At 37.0% G+C, this 16,778-nt stretch overlaps 1 protein-coding gene across 1 annotated transcript in view; it reads right to left on the bottom strand.

Annotated features, from left to right (window-relative positions):
* Positions 1-15,367, bottom strand: part of LOC134540170 (reticulon-4-interacting protein 1 homolog, mitochondrial) — a 93,886-nt gene extending 78,519 nt beyond the window's left edge. The window contains exons 1-2 of the mRNA XM_063382724.1: positions 14,929-15,367; positions 12,411-12,637 (exon numbers count right to left, since the gene is read on the bottom strand). Of these exons, the coding sequence (XP_063238794.1) occupies positions 12,411-12,637; positions 14,929-15,169 (468 nt within the window). The 5' untranslated portion in view covers positions 15,170-15,367. The remainder of the gene's footprint in view (positions 1-12,410; positions 12,638-14,928) is intronic.
* Between the last annotated feature and the right edge of the window lie 1,411 nt (positions 15,368-16,778).

Below are 16,778 nucleotides of genomic sequence, written 5' to 3'. Positions count from 1 at the left end.
AGAAAGTGGATTTCGGTGGATTTTGGATATGTTATTGTACGAATTTTTCTGCAAATTTTGATGTAAAAAAACCTTTTCTTGCAATTTGCCCATGTTTTTTTTCATATCTTTCCTGGACTATGAAAAGAATCTTCACTCGGTAGCAACCTACATTGTACAAGATATTAAAGTCTGTTGATTCGTTCAATGGTTTGTTAATGCTGTTTGTGAGCTTTCGCATAATATAAAAAAGACGCAATTTTCTGTCAGTCGGTACGCATGGAAAAAAAAGCAAGACCAGCAAATCGGTAAGTTAGGGCGACTTTATTTAAGTGCGAAACGGAAGAAAAGAATTGCAACGGCTCTGATTGAGTACCAGAAACAAAGGTAAGATATAGCGATACTGATATTAATTTTTCTTTTATTAATGTAAAAGAACACCGGAGAATTCCAACCCCGGCTAAAAACTATTTTAAGAAACATATTTTACAACTTAGTTTGCACAATACATTTAATTTTTTAGAAAAATCCGAAGAGTTGAAGAATATGGTGCAGTTCAAGAGGAAGTCAACAGCACACAGTAACTGATCCCCAAACAGCTAAATTGACGGCTCATTTTTCTTTACCAGGATCAAGCAACGCAGGGAATGAAAATATGGTTCTGAATCCTTATGAGGAGTAGGTAGCCAGTGCTTTATATTACACAAACTGCGAACTGTATCTAACGATAACATTTAGAATTAGCATTTTATTACATTCGGAGTCTAATGAAAGGCCTAAATTTTTCATATAAATAATTATCAGTCCAGTAATTGAACTTCTATGGATTTGTTCTTGGAAAAACATATATAGTGTTATGGACAGATTAAAAAAAAGTTAGATACTCGTTATTACTGTTGTATGTAAGTCATCGGAAGTTATTATGGCTTGAAGACCATACATACGTCATCGATTATCAATTTCAATTAGTAATTTTAGAAAGTGAACTAATAGGACATTAATTTAGTCCTTTAAGAGTCCATGTGATGTGGAAAATACTAGTGCTATTATAAAACAAGCCGAAAGATAATTAAATAAATCAGTATGGGCGAAGTTATGAGGGTGGGGGAATAATTGCGAGAATGGAAGGCAAGCTAGTGATGACTCACTGTGTTCGGTTCCAAAAGACAGTTTCTTCATCCCCCACCTCATTTCCCTTGTTTGAGCGTGTCTCAGTTTACAAATGCGTTCGACTATCAACAAATTATTGTGTTACTTGTGGTAGCCGCATGGCTGGAAAAACGCCAGGAATCCTTACTGCTGTTATGTTGTAATATTCAAGTGCGTCATTGGGTGACTGTCCATGTTTCCTTTTAAAAAAATATTGAGTGCGAAAAATTTTCGCCTAGTAGGCTTTATAGTAAAGGACGATATACAATATGGCTCTCCTGCAAACAAAACATTCAGTAAATATATTATGACATAAATTATTACTGTTCCACGTAGGCATTTATTGTTTTTGAATGTTACTTGTTTGTATGCAAGTTTGTACGTGCATGCATGTGTATGCCCGTATCTCGTGCTGTGCCTACATTCTGGAATTAGACTTGTCATATTAGTGTACAATAAAACTCTCTTACATCATATCCCACATTTACTGATTAGTTTGCGAACAGTGGTAGTGTTCATAGGCAGGATTATAGAATTAACTGAATATATCACTACCTTTAAAGAGTAATTCATCAACATTTTGAGCGGAACACACAACTATAAAATTGTACTCAAATATCAGAGCCAAAATAGGAAATTTCATTACTTTTGGAATTTTGATACTCGACATGTCACAAATATATTTTGTTTTAATCTTTGCAGGACAGTCACCAAATCGTACGCCATACTTCACCTACCAATCCAACTGCTGGAAACGGAAGCCGGTGTTTTTCATTGGTCCACGGAAGTGTCTGACACCATCATCATAGAAAACATCAACATCGTTGAAAACTCTGAATCAGCTAATAAAATGGCGTATGAAATGAGCAGTGTTCAACAGGAAAGAAAGGTATTTAGAACAAACATTTATCGCTGATTTAGAATTTTTGTAATAAAACGTTTGAACCTATTTGAACAACTGCCAGTCCCACTTTCTTTACCTGCTATCCTGCAGTACTCGGCTGCAAGAGAAGTCGATATTTTATACAGCAGATACTTCAAGCTGTAGCCAGTGCCAAGGACGTGAATCACTTGTGTTAATTGCATATTCTCCTTACAGAACTGGTACAGGAAATCGGCTTTTCGCAAGAACCTACTTGTGCCAAGTTCACTGTAGCTGTATTTTATTCGCACTAACAGCAACACCTGTGAAATTAAACTGCCCTCTTGTTACTGCAAATATGTTAATGGATATTCGGGGAATCACATAGTACACATTTCACCCATGCTCCTCACCCAAACATAATGGGAAATTAATTTTTTTACTACATAACATGCAGAAATTAACAAAATATAAATACAATCGGTTGAAATATAGTATGTACTGTTGGTTATTATCTACTTTTCTCTAGTTACAATCATTTGCTTTCGAAAATTTCGGATATTTATGAAAATAATACGGCCTATGGACGGGAATGCTGCTGTTTATTTGTCTACACAGGCACGTAGCTATTATTTGATGTTAATAATAATGCTGCAGAACACTTCAATTCGGTCATTGCTAAGTTTTCTGGTGGTAAGCGTATAAACTATATCACCAGAATGTCATTGCTAAGTTTTCTTGTGGTAAGCGTATAAACTATACCACCAGAAGGTCATACCAGGGAAGATGTGCTGCTGCTGTGGTAGCACACAATACGAGAATGCCACATTACATTCTTCACAAGACAATGCAGGATGGTATCAGCCCTAAAAAAGTTGCAAAAAAATTGGAACTTAAGCACGAAGCTAGAATTAAAAAAATACGAAATAATAAAAAGTGCAGAAGAATTGATTTTAGGAAATCTCTAGCCCAAGCAATCAGTGACAAAGATTATGGGCCGCAGTGCCAGCAACCAGACATGCCAGTGGATGTATACCAACAAGAAGAAACCAGATTATTACAGTCCATTCAGAAAACTGATGAAGAACGCCGTCAAATAGAAAGAGAAACGATACTACAAGCAGGAAGTGGAGAATGGCTGGAAATGAGACGGAAACTATTGACAGATTTAAAATTCGGGAGGGTGATACGTATGAAGCCAACAACAAGCTGCAAGAACCTAGTAAGAGCCATAATATACTCTCATGGCATACTTAATGTTCCAGCAGTACAACATGGCAGGCAGTCCGAAGAAATAGCCATCAAACGGCTAGAAGACCAGGAAAAAATTAATATAAGTAAAGCTGGTCTTTTTATTGACCAAGAACACCCATTTCTTGCCGCAACACCCGATGGCCTTGTTGGCGAATACTGTTTCGTAGAAATAAAGTGTCCTGCTTCGGCATATGGAATGGACATAAATGAAGTCATGCGAGAAGGCAAAATAAAGAAATTTTCTGAAGAAAGTACTACTGTCATTTCGTTAAAAAAAGATCATGAATATTTCTACCAAGTCCAGGGTCAGCTTCACATAACCAGAAGGTATATTTGCTTGTTTGGCATCTGGACTTCGAGCCATAAGAAAGTAAAAGTATTGGAAATTTTCAGAGACGACACATTCTGGAAAGAAAAAATGGAGCCAAAACTCGTTTTATTTTACACACAATGCGTTCTTCCGGAATTAGTTGATCATAGACACACAAGAAATATGGAAATTCGGGATCCACCGCACATAACAGAGGCTATCAGAAGCCATAAGATAAAATGCATGGGAAAACGAAGATCGTCCAAAACAAAACCGAATATTACATCTGATTACATTAAACGTGAACATTTTTCAAGCTTTTGCAGAACTTTCAAGAAAATGTTGGTCTTGGATAATCATTCAAAATAATTTTTATAGTGACCTGTGATTTATCAGTCTACGTAGCCTGCCCACTTAGCTTCATAGACTATCACCTTTCATACTGGAAATTATTCTTGCTCATTGTTTCCAGAACGTTTAACCATGACAAGAATTTTCATGAACCTTCATTTTTAGTATGCCAGCACCTACATGTGCATAAGAAAGTATAGCCCGTGTGGTCACGTTCATTGCCTACCTAGAGAATCATTACCGTAATTATTTTGGATATGTAAAAAAAATAATATGTCTTATCTATAATGTAAATTTTAAAGCTGGGTTAAGCTTTCCAGAATGCTTAAATGCTAAAAAGTGAGCAATGGTGCTTTAAAATTATATAAGACATTGCTTGTTTAGGTGAATAAATACTGAGGTGGTCTTAACTGTTACTTAGTTTGAAAGAAATTAATTCATTTGGCAGCCAATTGAGAAATTTTGTAAAATTTGTAAATGAGAAACAAGAGAATTTCCTAAAAAGAGTGTTCGGTAGGCTATGCATAAACTTCTTGTCTTGTAAGTCCCTACAAAAAGGAACGAAATAAATTTCGTTAAATAACGTATAATAGCGACCATAAAAATATTTTTCTTCAGTGGTAAGCTGAATTAAATTCAGTGTTTTGTTGTTTTAAAAGTGTGTGCATTAAATCAAATAGTATAAATGCCTGTCTAGTTAAAAATGTTAAGCTTATGTACATTTTTTGTGCGTCACAGGTAAAACCAATTTGTGTGTAATTATACTAAACTTGTTTAAATAATCTGTTGTCTTTTCCTGTATCGGATTTGTAAAATTATTTCTATTTAAGCACTTGTTTCTCTTAAATACCTTTCTAAAGGCCATCTATATACTGTTTTGAAAAAGGTTTTATTGATATAAAATTTTTGTGTTTGAAATGTCTATTATACCGTACAGTTTTTTTTTTTTTAATTTGTCTTTCTTGGAAGTAACTCGTGCGCACGTTAGTTTAATTTATAGTGCTCTTTTTAAATTTCTTTGTCTTTTATAACATAATGAACATTGTCTATTGGTGTGAAACAAAATGTATGAATTACATGTGAAATAAATACATGTTTTTAAATGTGGAATTATATACCGTAACGATTTTTTGTACAGTGCATTTTTCTACCACGTCCAAATAAAATATATGCTACTTGCATAACTCATTGCCATGCCACAAGTGAAACAATTACAAAGGAAATTATTCCATCTTATAAAAACACGAACACTTTTTTTTAAACATAATACATGATATGTATGTATTTCGAAACGCTTTTACAACTATCATTGACAGATGCGAGTTATATAAAATACATAACATCGATTCGGAAAATATATTTATCTACGGCAAGATTTGTTTTCAGAATAAGGTAATTTCATGTTCCTTGGAGGAAATGTAACGTTTAATATCCACATGACTTCGAAAATTACGATGTAATGTCACTTTTCCCATTTAATGTATAAGTTTGTGTTTTTAGCAAAAACATAGTAATGCATTTTATCTTTTTTTTTTACTTATGAACTACTACACACGCGTAAAAAAGATGCTACCATTACGATAAACATACTTTTCGCGTTATTTGACATTTGAGTTGAATGAAACGTTGTGTGTAGCCACTAGCTCGCGCGGCGCTCCGCTCGTACGGGGAAGGCAGGCAGGCAGGTAGCAATGCTGTCGAGACATCCCGACCCGTACCGCGCCGTCATGAGGAGGGAATGACCATGGAGTGAGGGAGGGTAAACCGAGTCCATCCCCTCCACCGACATCATTTCGCCAGGACGCGCTCCTAGTAGGCCACTCCTCCAAGGCTAAACTCCGCCCAGGCTAGAGGTATTTTGTGCTGCTCGCGCCGGATTCTGAGTAGCCGCTTCCCTATATACCACTCTTAACGGAAAAGCTGAGAGACTAAATAGAGCGCTAATGGAGAACACTAGAGCTTTTCTGTTTGACTCTGGGATGAAGATAGAATTATGGGTAGAAGCTCTGCGTACCGCAACCTACGTATTAAACAGAAGCCCATCGGTCACAGTTGTGTCAACACCTGCAGAATTTTGGTTTGGAAAAAAACCCGACCTTTCAAATCTAAGATTGTTTGGTGCACAGGCCTATGCAAAGAAGGTGAAACAGGTAAATAAATTGGATGAGAGATGCAACAAATTAGTTATGATTGGATATTCAACAACTGGATATAGACTGTGGAACGAGGGGAAGAGACAAATTGAAATTTCGAGAGATGTAGTTTTTGATGTATACCCTACAGTAACTGTTGTGGAAAATTCTTATGACAAAATCAAATTGAATGAGAATTTTTCTGAGGATTATGAAGGAGAACTTGAAACCCTTACCCTTGGTGAGAGTGTGGTGGATACCCAGAGTCCTAATTGTGAAGAAAACGAAGAACCTTTTCATGGATTTTCCCCAAATCAAATTGACAAGGCATCTTGTGGTCCCAGTCAGGAAATTACTGGAACTCTCAGATACGATGAAAATGGACTTGGAAGGTGGAAGAAGACTAGGCCACAATATTTGCAAGAATATGTCATGCTCACTTATCAAGAAGCGGTTTCTGGTGAGGATAAGGAAGAGTGGATGGCTGCAATTCAGGAAGAAAAATCTTCACTGGAGAAAAACAAAGCATTTGAATTTGTGGCAGAAGGCTGTGTTGGGAAACTGCAAAACTTGCTCTCTAGTAGATGGGTGTTTTGTGTCAAGAATGACAATAGATACAAAGCCAGGCTTGTTGTAAGAGGATGTGAACAAAAGGCAGGATATGATTAAGATGAAACTTTCAGCTCTGTGGTATCAGTAAATACATTAAGGCTACTCATTGCTTATGGGAAAAGTAAAGAAATGTCCTTTAAACAGTTTGATATAAAAACTGCTTTCCTTTATGGAGACCTGGAAGAGGAAATATTCATGTCATTGCCTGAAGGATTTGGAAGTAAAACTGGAAGTGTCGTTAAACTGAAAAAAAGCCCTATATGGACTCAAACAAGCACCTCGTGCCAGGAACAAAAGGTTTGTTGATTTCCTTAAGGAACAAGGAATGCAACAACTTACTACTGACAAATCTGTCTTTAAAAATAGTGAAGCCAATTTGTTTGTAGCAATTTGGGTTGATGATGGACTAGTGATCTCAAAAAATATAACTCAAATAAATGAAATTCTAACAAAGCTCCAGACTGAATTTGAGGTTAAAATAACTGACAGCCCTGAAACCTTCATTGGCATAGAAATTGTAAATACAAGTGAATCCATTAGTCTTCATCAAAGATCTTACATTGCCAAGGTACTGAAAAAATTTAATATGGACAGCTCAAAACCTATGAAAACACCTGCTGTTCCAATGAGTGAATTCCTCGAAGATAATCTAAATGGGAGTGTGAAGTTCCCATATAGGGAAGCAGTTGGAAGTCTACTCTACTTGTCTAACAGAACAAGGACAGACATAACCTATGCTGTAAATATGGCCTCAAGGAAAAGCAATAACCCAACAATGGAAGATGTTCAAAGTGTCAAAAGAATTTTTAGATATTTACAAGGTACTCAAAATCTAGGGCTGCAGTATTCCTCGCGGGACAACAACACATGTATGGAAGCTTACAGTGACGCAGATTATGCCAGTGATATATCCAGAAGAAGCACGTCAGGACACATCATCACGTATGCAGGAGGCCCAATTTCATGGTCCACAAAACGCCAACCTGTTATATCACTGAGTACCGCAGAGAGTGAGTTTATTGCAGCAATTGACTGTGTTAAGGAAGTAAGTTAAGTGAAGTCTCTGTATAAGGAGCTAATTGATGAGGTAATACCCGTGAATTTGAATGTTGATAATCAAAGTACAATAAGGATGATTAAGAATGACAGTGTTTTCAAAAGATCTAAACATATTGATGTCAGATTTAAGTTCATTTGTGAACGTGTAATTGAGGAGGGCATTAACTTGGTGTACTGTCCTACTGAACGTCAATTGGCCGATGTATTTACCAAAGCTGTGACAGTAGGTTGTTATAGAAGTCTGGTAGAAAAATTCATGGTTAAATTTGATGTCTAATCTTTGCTTACATTTTTGCAAGTTAAATTTATGGGGAGAATGTTAAATAGTTAAATTTAACATCTGTTTTGTTTCACCATGGGAAGTTTTGGTATGTTGTGGTGGTAGGGGGGATGGATAACAACAGAAAGGAACAAGCAAAGTAGACATGAGTGTGTTGTGAACAATGAAAAGTGTAGGAGGCAAATAAAGTGGCAGAAATAAATATAACCTTGTTTAATTTCACTGAGAGAAGAGCGAAAACCAACAGTTTTATGTGACTGAGCGACTGGCTTCGTGTTGAACTGTGAAGTATACACAGGGTCTTCTGGAAATGTTGATAACTCCATTGTTTCTTTAGTTGAAAGGCTTTGCTCACAGTATTTTGGAAAGGGACATTGTATATATATGAATCGGTACTACACAAGTCCGGCACTTCTCAAAATGCTGTGGGACAATAACACATTAGGGGTAGGAACAGTTATGAAAAACCGCAAAGGCTTGCCTAAGGAATTGCAAACTTGTAAACTCAAGAAGAATGAAGCTATTTTTTTCAGAAATGGTCCACTTCTCACAGTAAAATGGCGAGACACTAGAGATGTTTATTGCCTCTCCACTAAGCACAAGGCTACAAGTTCCACTGTTACTGTAAGGTCCAAGGGTGGCAATGTTGATAAACCTAAGCCAGATATAATACTTGACTATAACATGATAACATGTATAAGACTGGAGTTGATCATGCAGACCAGCTGCACAGCTATTACCCCTTCCAGCATAAGTCAATGAAATGGTGGAAGAAATGATTCTTCCACATTTTTACGTCTGTTGTAAATGCCTTTATTCTTTACAAAGAAAAATCTGGCAAGAACATCACACTAGCAAATTTTATCAGGTGTCTAGGATACAGATTTGCTATGTTTGGTGCTTCTGTAGCTGCTGATAATCCGTCACCATCCACATCAGTTGCAAGGTTTTTGTGTCGTCATTTTCCTGAGAAAGTGCCTTCAACTGCAAATATGCCACACAATATTGTAAAGTGTGCTCAGATAGGGGTTAAAAAACCAGTGGGAAAAGAGTGCGGAGGGAGAGTCGATGGTGGTGCAGAGTGTGGAGTGGGTCTCTGTGTACCAAAATGTTTCCAGGAATTTCATACCAAGGTACACTATGCCTGAAACAGACTTTTACATAAACCTTCCTGTTGTAAATTTTCCTATATATGTAAATATATTTGTGTCATTTATTTCAGGATAGTTCATATTTTTGAATTTTTTCTTTAGTTAGTGTTTATGAAAATTATATTGAAATTATGTTTTTTATTATAGTAATTTTACATAATATTTTAGTAATTATTTTATTATGATTGTGTGACAGTGCAAACATTATTTTTTAGGGAATGTAAAGAGAGATACATTTGTAAAGAACTGTTCGAAATGTTATATTTTTATCCAAGTGTTTGGAATGAACTTCATGTATATATTATAATATTCAAGCAAGTTGTTATATAATAATTTTTTTTATGAAACAACAGATTATATTTTAAAAATTTTGAATGTTCATAAATTAACAACTTTATGCAACGCTGTTAACAAAGTTCAGCCAGGTACTAACGTCAAAGAGTGCCTAGGGAAATGGTACAACATGCGGACACAATTTAATATATCGAAAATGCCAAAAGACGAGCTTCACTGAAAAGTGGCACAGGAACAGATAATGTGAGTACCTATATGGACAATTTTATTTAGACAAGGCATGTAAACATGAATATTTATATTTTAAAAAAAGCAGGAAATGTGTTGGTTATTTACTAATTTTTTAATTTTTTGCAGGTGTATACACCAAGTCTGTGGTACTACTCATAGTTGATTTACACATGCACTACCCAGGAAAAGTAAATCAACACAATTGGCCACATCAAGTGTTTCAAATATTTCTACAACACAAGAAACATTCGCTGAAGAACAGTTAAGTGTCGCCATGGAAAGTACAGAGGATATGTTCTTTTCAACAGATTTTGACCATGAAGTGGTGATAGAAGCATCATCTCCCATGCCCTTACCAAAAGTGATTGTTGACCCTAATCCTTGTGCTAGTACTTCATTTGCCGCATCTCCTTTGTTAGGTAAACGATCATGTGTGTCTGCTGACATAGGGCCATCAAGTAGGTCAAATGAGAACATAAAAAGAAAAAAGTCTGAGAGTGACGAACAGTACATTGAGGCTGTTGCATCAATAGCCAGGGTTCTTTCTACCCCAGAATCCCCTAAAGTTGAGAGCAAAACATCCTGCCCAATTGATTCATGTATGATGTTTCTTGGAGGTCTTTTGAAAGAATTTTTAAGCGAAGAATTAAAATTGGAAGTGATGAACACACTTGTACAAACAGTAATAGCTGCTAAGACAAAAAATTTGCAATCAAGTGCAAAAAAATCTGCTTAAGTGATTAGGGCCTGCTTTAAATCATTTGTGCAATTTGTTGTATTAAACATAATTTGATGTAGTCATGGTGCATTCATTAAAATAATATGTATATATTGTATTTATTGGTTTTGTTACTAACACTTTTGTTACATAATTTGACAAAAGATTTACAAAATAGCAATACCTGTTTACAAATTAAGAAACAAATTATAAGACTCATTTAGGTACATAAAACAAGTAATGACACAATAAAAATAACATGATTATGCAGGTTTTAGGCAGTGAAATGATGATTTTACCCTTAATCCGCACAACATAACAGTTTGAATTCGCATATACTCATTTATACAAGAATCCTATAGTTCACTCTGGTCTCAGAAAACTATGCCCCTTATAACTTTTTATCTAAGGACAAACTTAATAACATGATATTCTTGTTGCCTTGAAAAATTAGACCAATATTCAGGTATGAAAAAATTTAAACTGAGTGTATAATAAATATATACGTATGGTAGGGTGCAAAAACTAAAAAGACTCCTTGAAAGGTTATGTCTAATGTAGTGCACCTGCCTAATATAATCATAAATAGTTGACTGATTTAATACATCTTTCAGTAGTCTCCTTGTTCCACACACCGACTTTGCCAAGGAACTGCACCAATAGATGAGAAGTATTCAGCAAACTGATCTCTTACATTTAATGCTCGATTTGAACATCTATTTTATTTATAGGTTGCAATAGATTGCAAGTTTAACTCACATGTTGGAGCATGGTTGTCTCTTTCCACATACCATGGTGTTTTCCGTTTCATAGGGTAGTTGTAAAGCAGACAATATGCATACACAATTAGTTCTACCTTTTCAACAGACAAAGAAATAGTTTGCAATAGTACCCTGAATCTGTTGGCCAGTATACCGAATGTATTTTCTACCACCCTTCGAGCTCTATAATTAAATATTATTTTCTTGCTGTTCAGTCTTCAGTGCGTGTCCTGGGTAGGGCTTCATTATATTCTCCTTTAAAGGAAATGCATCATCTGCTGTGAGGACATAAGTCAAGGAGGTATCTCCTCCAGGCAAAGGATGAGGTTCTGGCAAATTCAAGTTGCCAGAAAGCAAATTTTGTGCCAGAAGACTCTCCCGGAACACTGAAGCATCGTGCAAGCGCCCATTTTTTAAACATCAATGAAGAGAAATTGATATTTTGCATCTACAAAGGCAAGTAAATTTATGCTGTCATGCCCTTTGTAATTCCGAAACACTGATCCCTCACATCTTGGTGGCCTAAAGTTTATGTGCTTTCCATCTAAAGCACCGATGCAGTGAGGAAACTGCCACAGTACATGGAATTCTGATGCTACTGTATCCCATTCCAATGGTGTGCTTGGGCAGGCTATCACTTTCTTTTCTTCTAAAACTGTCACAATCGCATGCAGTGTATTTGGAGCAATGCGAGTTGAGTATGTTAGATCCTGTAATGTGGTACCAGATGCAAGAAATCTAAGCGTTGGTGCAAACCTAAATCGTGGAGAAATAGCTTCTCTCATAACTGTATCCTTTTTCACTATCAAGGGTGTGATAAGAGTGAGAAGCTCATCCATCACTGCTTGGGTGCCTCGATTTTCATTGCGTCGCAACAACCATTTCTTTGCCCACAAGGGTCTTTTTGTCTCCTTATTCCTTTCTACATCTAAAGCAATAAGAAGTGTCACTGAGGTAATTTTTCGTCACTTTGACACTCATTGTTGTGGAGAATATTCTCTTAACAAAACTAGTATGGCAGCTAGAATCGTGTGCAGCAGAAACTTGTAGTGCACCTAGTGTTTCAGCTTGTAGCCTACACAGTACAGAAACCAGTAAGCATTCTAGTAATCAAACTAGTAGAAAATATTGTACCGTGTGCGGTGGGCTTAAGTAAAGTTGAAAGTACTGTTTAACATCATACTCATATGCTAAGATAGACTGACAACCTTCCCGTAACTCAGTCCACCCCTTTACAATAACCCTGGGCGCAGGAACATGTACTCACAAGCGACTTGCTGACGACGACGCGTTCGGCGTGAGAGCCCTGGCTGTGAGGTGGTGCAGCGCCCCACACCTCGTCCCCCAGCTCCAGTTCGGAGTTGACGCCGTGGCCTTTCCCCACCACTCGTCCCGCAAAGTCACGGCCTAGCGTCAGTGGGAACTCCAGCGTCCTCTGCAGGCTGCATGATGACACCTGGCGCAACACTCCCAGCAGCCCGGAACCATAGCCTCCTGGCAACAACATGAACTAACGTAGAGTTAAGTCACCTCGGTCATGCAAGACGACCTCATATGACGGGGCATGCTATGGCTATTTCCGAATGCTTCCTTAAAGGACCCTTTAGCCTTAATCCATGAGAAGCATATCTTAAAAGTTGACAGCAATTGTTGTTGACCTTCCTAATAGTTGCGAGAAACCTTTCAGAATCGTGATGCAGCTTTTCGTGGAAGGACGAGTCGCTTGTCTCCTTACATGCACCCCCGTAACCTTCCATGGGTTTGTGACAAAAGTCTGTAGTTAAAATGGTCAACTGTTGTCTACATTTTTTCTGTGCATTTAATATCATAAATTAATCATCTTTGCATGCATAAATTATTATTGCTTGGAAAAAGATTGCAAAGAATTTGTAAACACAAAATAATGTCCGCCAAAAATATATTTACTTTTTGGCATAGGTACCAGGTAGTGCCAATAGAATTCGGGGAATACTTTCACTAGTTTCTCACTAAATGCAGCAAATGTAATCTAAAGAATCCTTTATTTAAGATTGGATCAATAACGGACGCTTTTGAATACAACTTAATTATATATACTTAAAATGTACTTGTCCTCAAAAGTGACCTCACAAGAGCTATCCGAACTGAAAGAGAAGAATCCAAGAATGCAAGTAAATGTCTCTTGTGTGCTTCTCACATACTTTGAGTTAAAGAAATGTTACAATTTAGAAAAAAAATGTTTTGCAGGTGTTATCAGATGTAACATTTAGGCCTAAGTAATTTAAAGACTTTGTAAAATCATTTTCACTTTATACATGACTGGTATTAATATGCCTATAGCATAATACAAATAAATATTAAACATATTTAAACATACGTATTTAAAAGGAAGTTTCAACACATACATATTGACTGCAACAGCTATGCAAAAGTAAAATCACGAAGTAAATTGCTGTGCATTTGTGAGACACTGATGAAGTGTAAAATATTACTAATATATGTTAAACTTTGTTTTTCCAATAAAATTTATTAGTTAAAAAAACATACCTAATGTAAACATTTCAACAGGCTTATTTCATTAGAAGAGGCAAAATCTTGAACCCTGTAAGTGTTATTCAGCAATTCGTTGGAGGATAGTAAAATCAAGTAAGAATGGAAGGAGGCGGTTGTACCAGTATGTAAGAAAGGGGGAATAAAGAGGACCCAGCAAGCTATAGGCCAGTTAGTTTCACAAAAGAAGTAGAAAAGATAATGGAATGAGAAGTGCACAGGTGTGTGGTAGGAAAATAGCAGGCACTGGATAGATGAGTGGCAGTGCGTGTTTGGAAGGAGCTTCTCATGCAAAACGCAGCTGGCGGGCTTGCTGGAGGATTTAGTGAAGGGGGTTGATATAGGACAGCAGATAGATGCCTGTTTAATCGAAAAATCATTTGACAAGGTACCTCACGATAAACTGATTTAGATGGTGGAGTGGGTCTCATGGGATAGGAGGGTGGATTGCACTGGCACAGAGGGTACATGTAGAGGATGAGTTGTCCAAGGAGGGATGTGTCATGTCAGGAGTGCCGCAGGGCAGTGTGCTCAGCCCACAGTCCTTCACCATCATGGTGAATGATACAGGAGAGGGCATAAAAAGATACCCCTTGCGGATGACTGTGTCGTACACAGAGATGCAGAGGAAGGCAGGGTTATAGGATAATTTGAACAGACTGTAAGAGTGGGTCGAAAATATATGTGGGCAAGACAAAGGTGGTTAGATTTACTATGGGGGATAAGTAATAGGCGAGTCCAAAAGCTATAAATACATAGGGGTCATACTGCAAGGAACCTAGCATAAGAGGAACCAGTGTAAATGGTAGTTAAGAAGAGCAGACAGGCAATGGGCATGCTGGGATTGGTGCTTAGAGGAAGCAGCATTGTAAATGAAAAGGCTTTTAGCACCATGGTACACCCCACACTAAAGTATGCTGCGGCAGTATGGGACTCAAAACAGTAATGCTTGAAGGAACTAGAGTGGAGAGCAGCTAGGTGGGTGAAGGAAAAATGGACGAGAATTGACAGTAATTAAAATATAGGCATTTCCATAACACTTCCAGGATTTCATGTATTTCCCCTGACTTTCCAAGTGTAGACAACTTGGAGATGATTGCCATCAGGCTTGAGCCCAATTGCAAGTCTTAAAATTTAAAAAAAAAAAAACTCACTGATTTGTTAAGTTATAAAGGCAAGTGAAATACAAAATACAAGTTCGCACACGCCATTACTTTCCGCTAACAGCCAATGGCAAAATACCAATATTTCCATACCTAACATGGCTACATCAATGGGATTTACAGATGATGCTGCGACTTCCACCAAAACATCATCTGGTTTGGTAATCTGCGGGGCTCTGGCAGACCTGGATAACTGTAATTCCTCTACCCCACCGTACGCATGTATTTGCCATGCTTGCATTTGTGATTCTTTACATTTTTTGTTTACATTTACTGCTGAATAAAAAGCACGTGTACTAATAAAGTAGGACACGATACTCCTTGAGGGCAACATAATAAAAAAAATATAAAAAAGTAAGATCTGAACAAGTAATAATGCACTAGTTAGTTGCGGATCTTACTGATTAGGCTCTCTTTTCTATGCTGATTAGGTAAAGGAAATTTCAACGAAAACGAATATTCGCTTTATATAATAAACTCGATTCAAGGTTCGATTCATACGATTTTTTATACCTCACGTCGTTTCCGAATTTAGGCCTACGTTGTCATTGATGCCATAAGCAAATCTGATATTCTGTAATCCTTATTATTAAGAAACAAAGATTTATTCTTGTAAGTGATACAGAGGTATCTACGCAGAAAAGGACGCTGCAATAATTTTTCAGACAATGTAGTGTTGACAATGTCATCACAAGTCAGATGCGTCATTTACCTATATTCAATGAGTCTATGTGGCAACTTCGTGATGAGCATATTTAATGGGAATTAGGGCGCGGTTACACGAAACCCTGAACTACTTCAGGTGAACATGTTTAAGTAAACACGTTTACAAACGCTAAAGTGTACGGTTACACCTTGGTTACACTTTTTTTTTTTTTTTTTTGGTTGAGTGGCCTTTGGTGTAGAGGTGGGTCGAAACGTATCAACCTGATACTTTGTCACTGATACGCGCCTGTATCAGGAACGACAAACGAGTACACTTGAAAAGTATCAGAGACTTTAGTATCAGTTCAGAATTCACCTGGAACAACACCACGGCCAATGAGCGCCGTACCCGATCGCAGATGACGGTCACTTGGGCGGAGCTTGTGAAAGGGGAGGGAGCAGGAACGACGAATAAGGGATAAAGAAGGGAAAGAATGTAGGGGAGGAAGCGCAGGGGAAGGCGTTGAAGCCTTGAAGGAGAGGCGCAAAGCGATATTGTTACAAGCAGGGCTGCCACTCATGGGTTTTTCCACCCAGATCTGGGTTTTTCCAATGGTGTTTGGGTTTCTGGGTTTTTAAATAATGAATTCCAACAATTCTAGGTTTTTTATAATTTCAATTATTTTTATACCTAAAACAATAATAAAGGTAGTAGCTACTGTATCTGTTGCAATATCTGTTTGATAAATGCAAACAAGTCTATGTGTTTCACACACAAAAATACATATAAACACAAAACTAGTTTTCAAGAAGCTAAGTCGAATATTAAATTAGACACATTCTTCAAAGAGGCTTGCAGAACACAAAACCAATGCAACAATTAACCTTCAAACCAATCTTGTAGAATCAGACTGTGAATAAAGACTAACGTACATGATGCAGTTTTATAAAAACAATTACCGGTTTAAAGGATGCAGTGATGGTGTTTGTTTTGTCATGTATATATTTGTAGGTTTTTTTATGATATGTACTGGTCCAAGAATTACTTATACAGCCATTTTGCTGCAGTGTAATTTTCTTGTATTGGTTGTATTTAACCGTTTTCAGTCTTGTAAGGTAATTAATTGTTTTATATTAAAACCAGTTATGTTTATATTTTTGAATTAGTACGCAAACATTTTCAACGATAGCATTTTAGACGCATCTGGGTTTTTTACCCATGTGTCTGGGTTTTTTTGTAGGTTATCTAGGTTTTTCATGAATATCAGAGTGGCAGCCCTGGTTACAAGTCGTTTTGT

Source organism: Bacillus rossius, chromosome 1 (assembly GCF_032445375.1).
Source record: "Bacillus rossius redtenbacheri isolate Brsri chromosome 1, Brsri_v3, whole genome shotgun sequence".
NCBI classification, from domain to species: domain Eukaryota; kingdom Metazoa; phylum Arthropoda; class Insecta; order Phasmatodea; family Bacillidae; genus Bacillus; species Bacillus rossius.
Note: the sequence above shows the minus strand (reverse complement) of the source record. Positions and strands in the feature narration are given on the sequence as shown.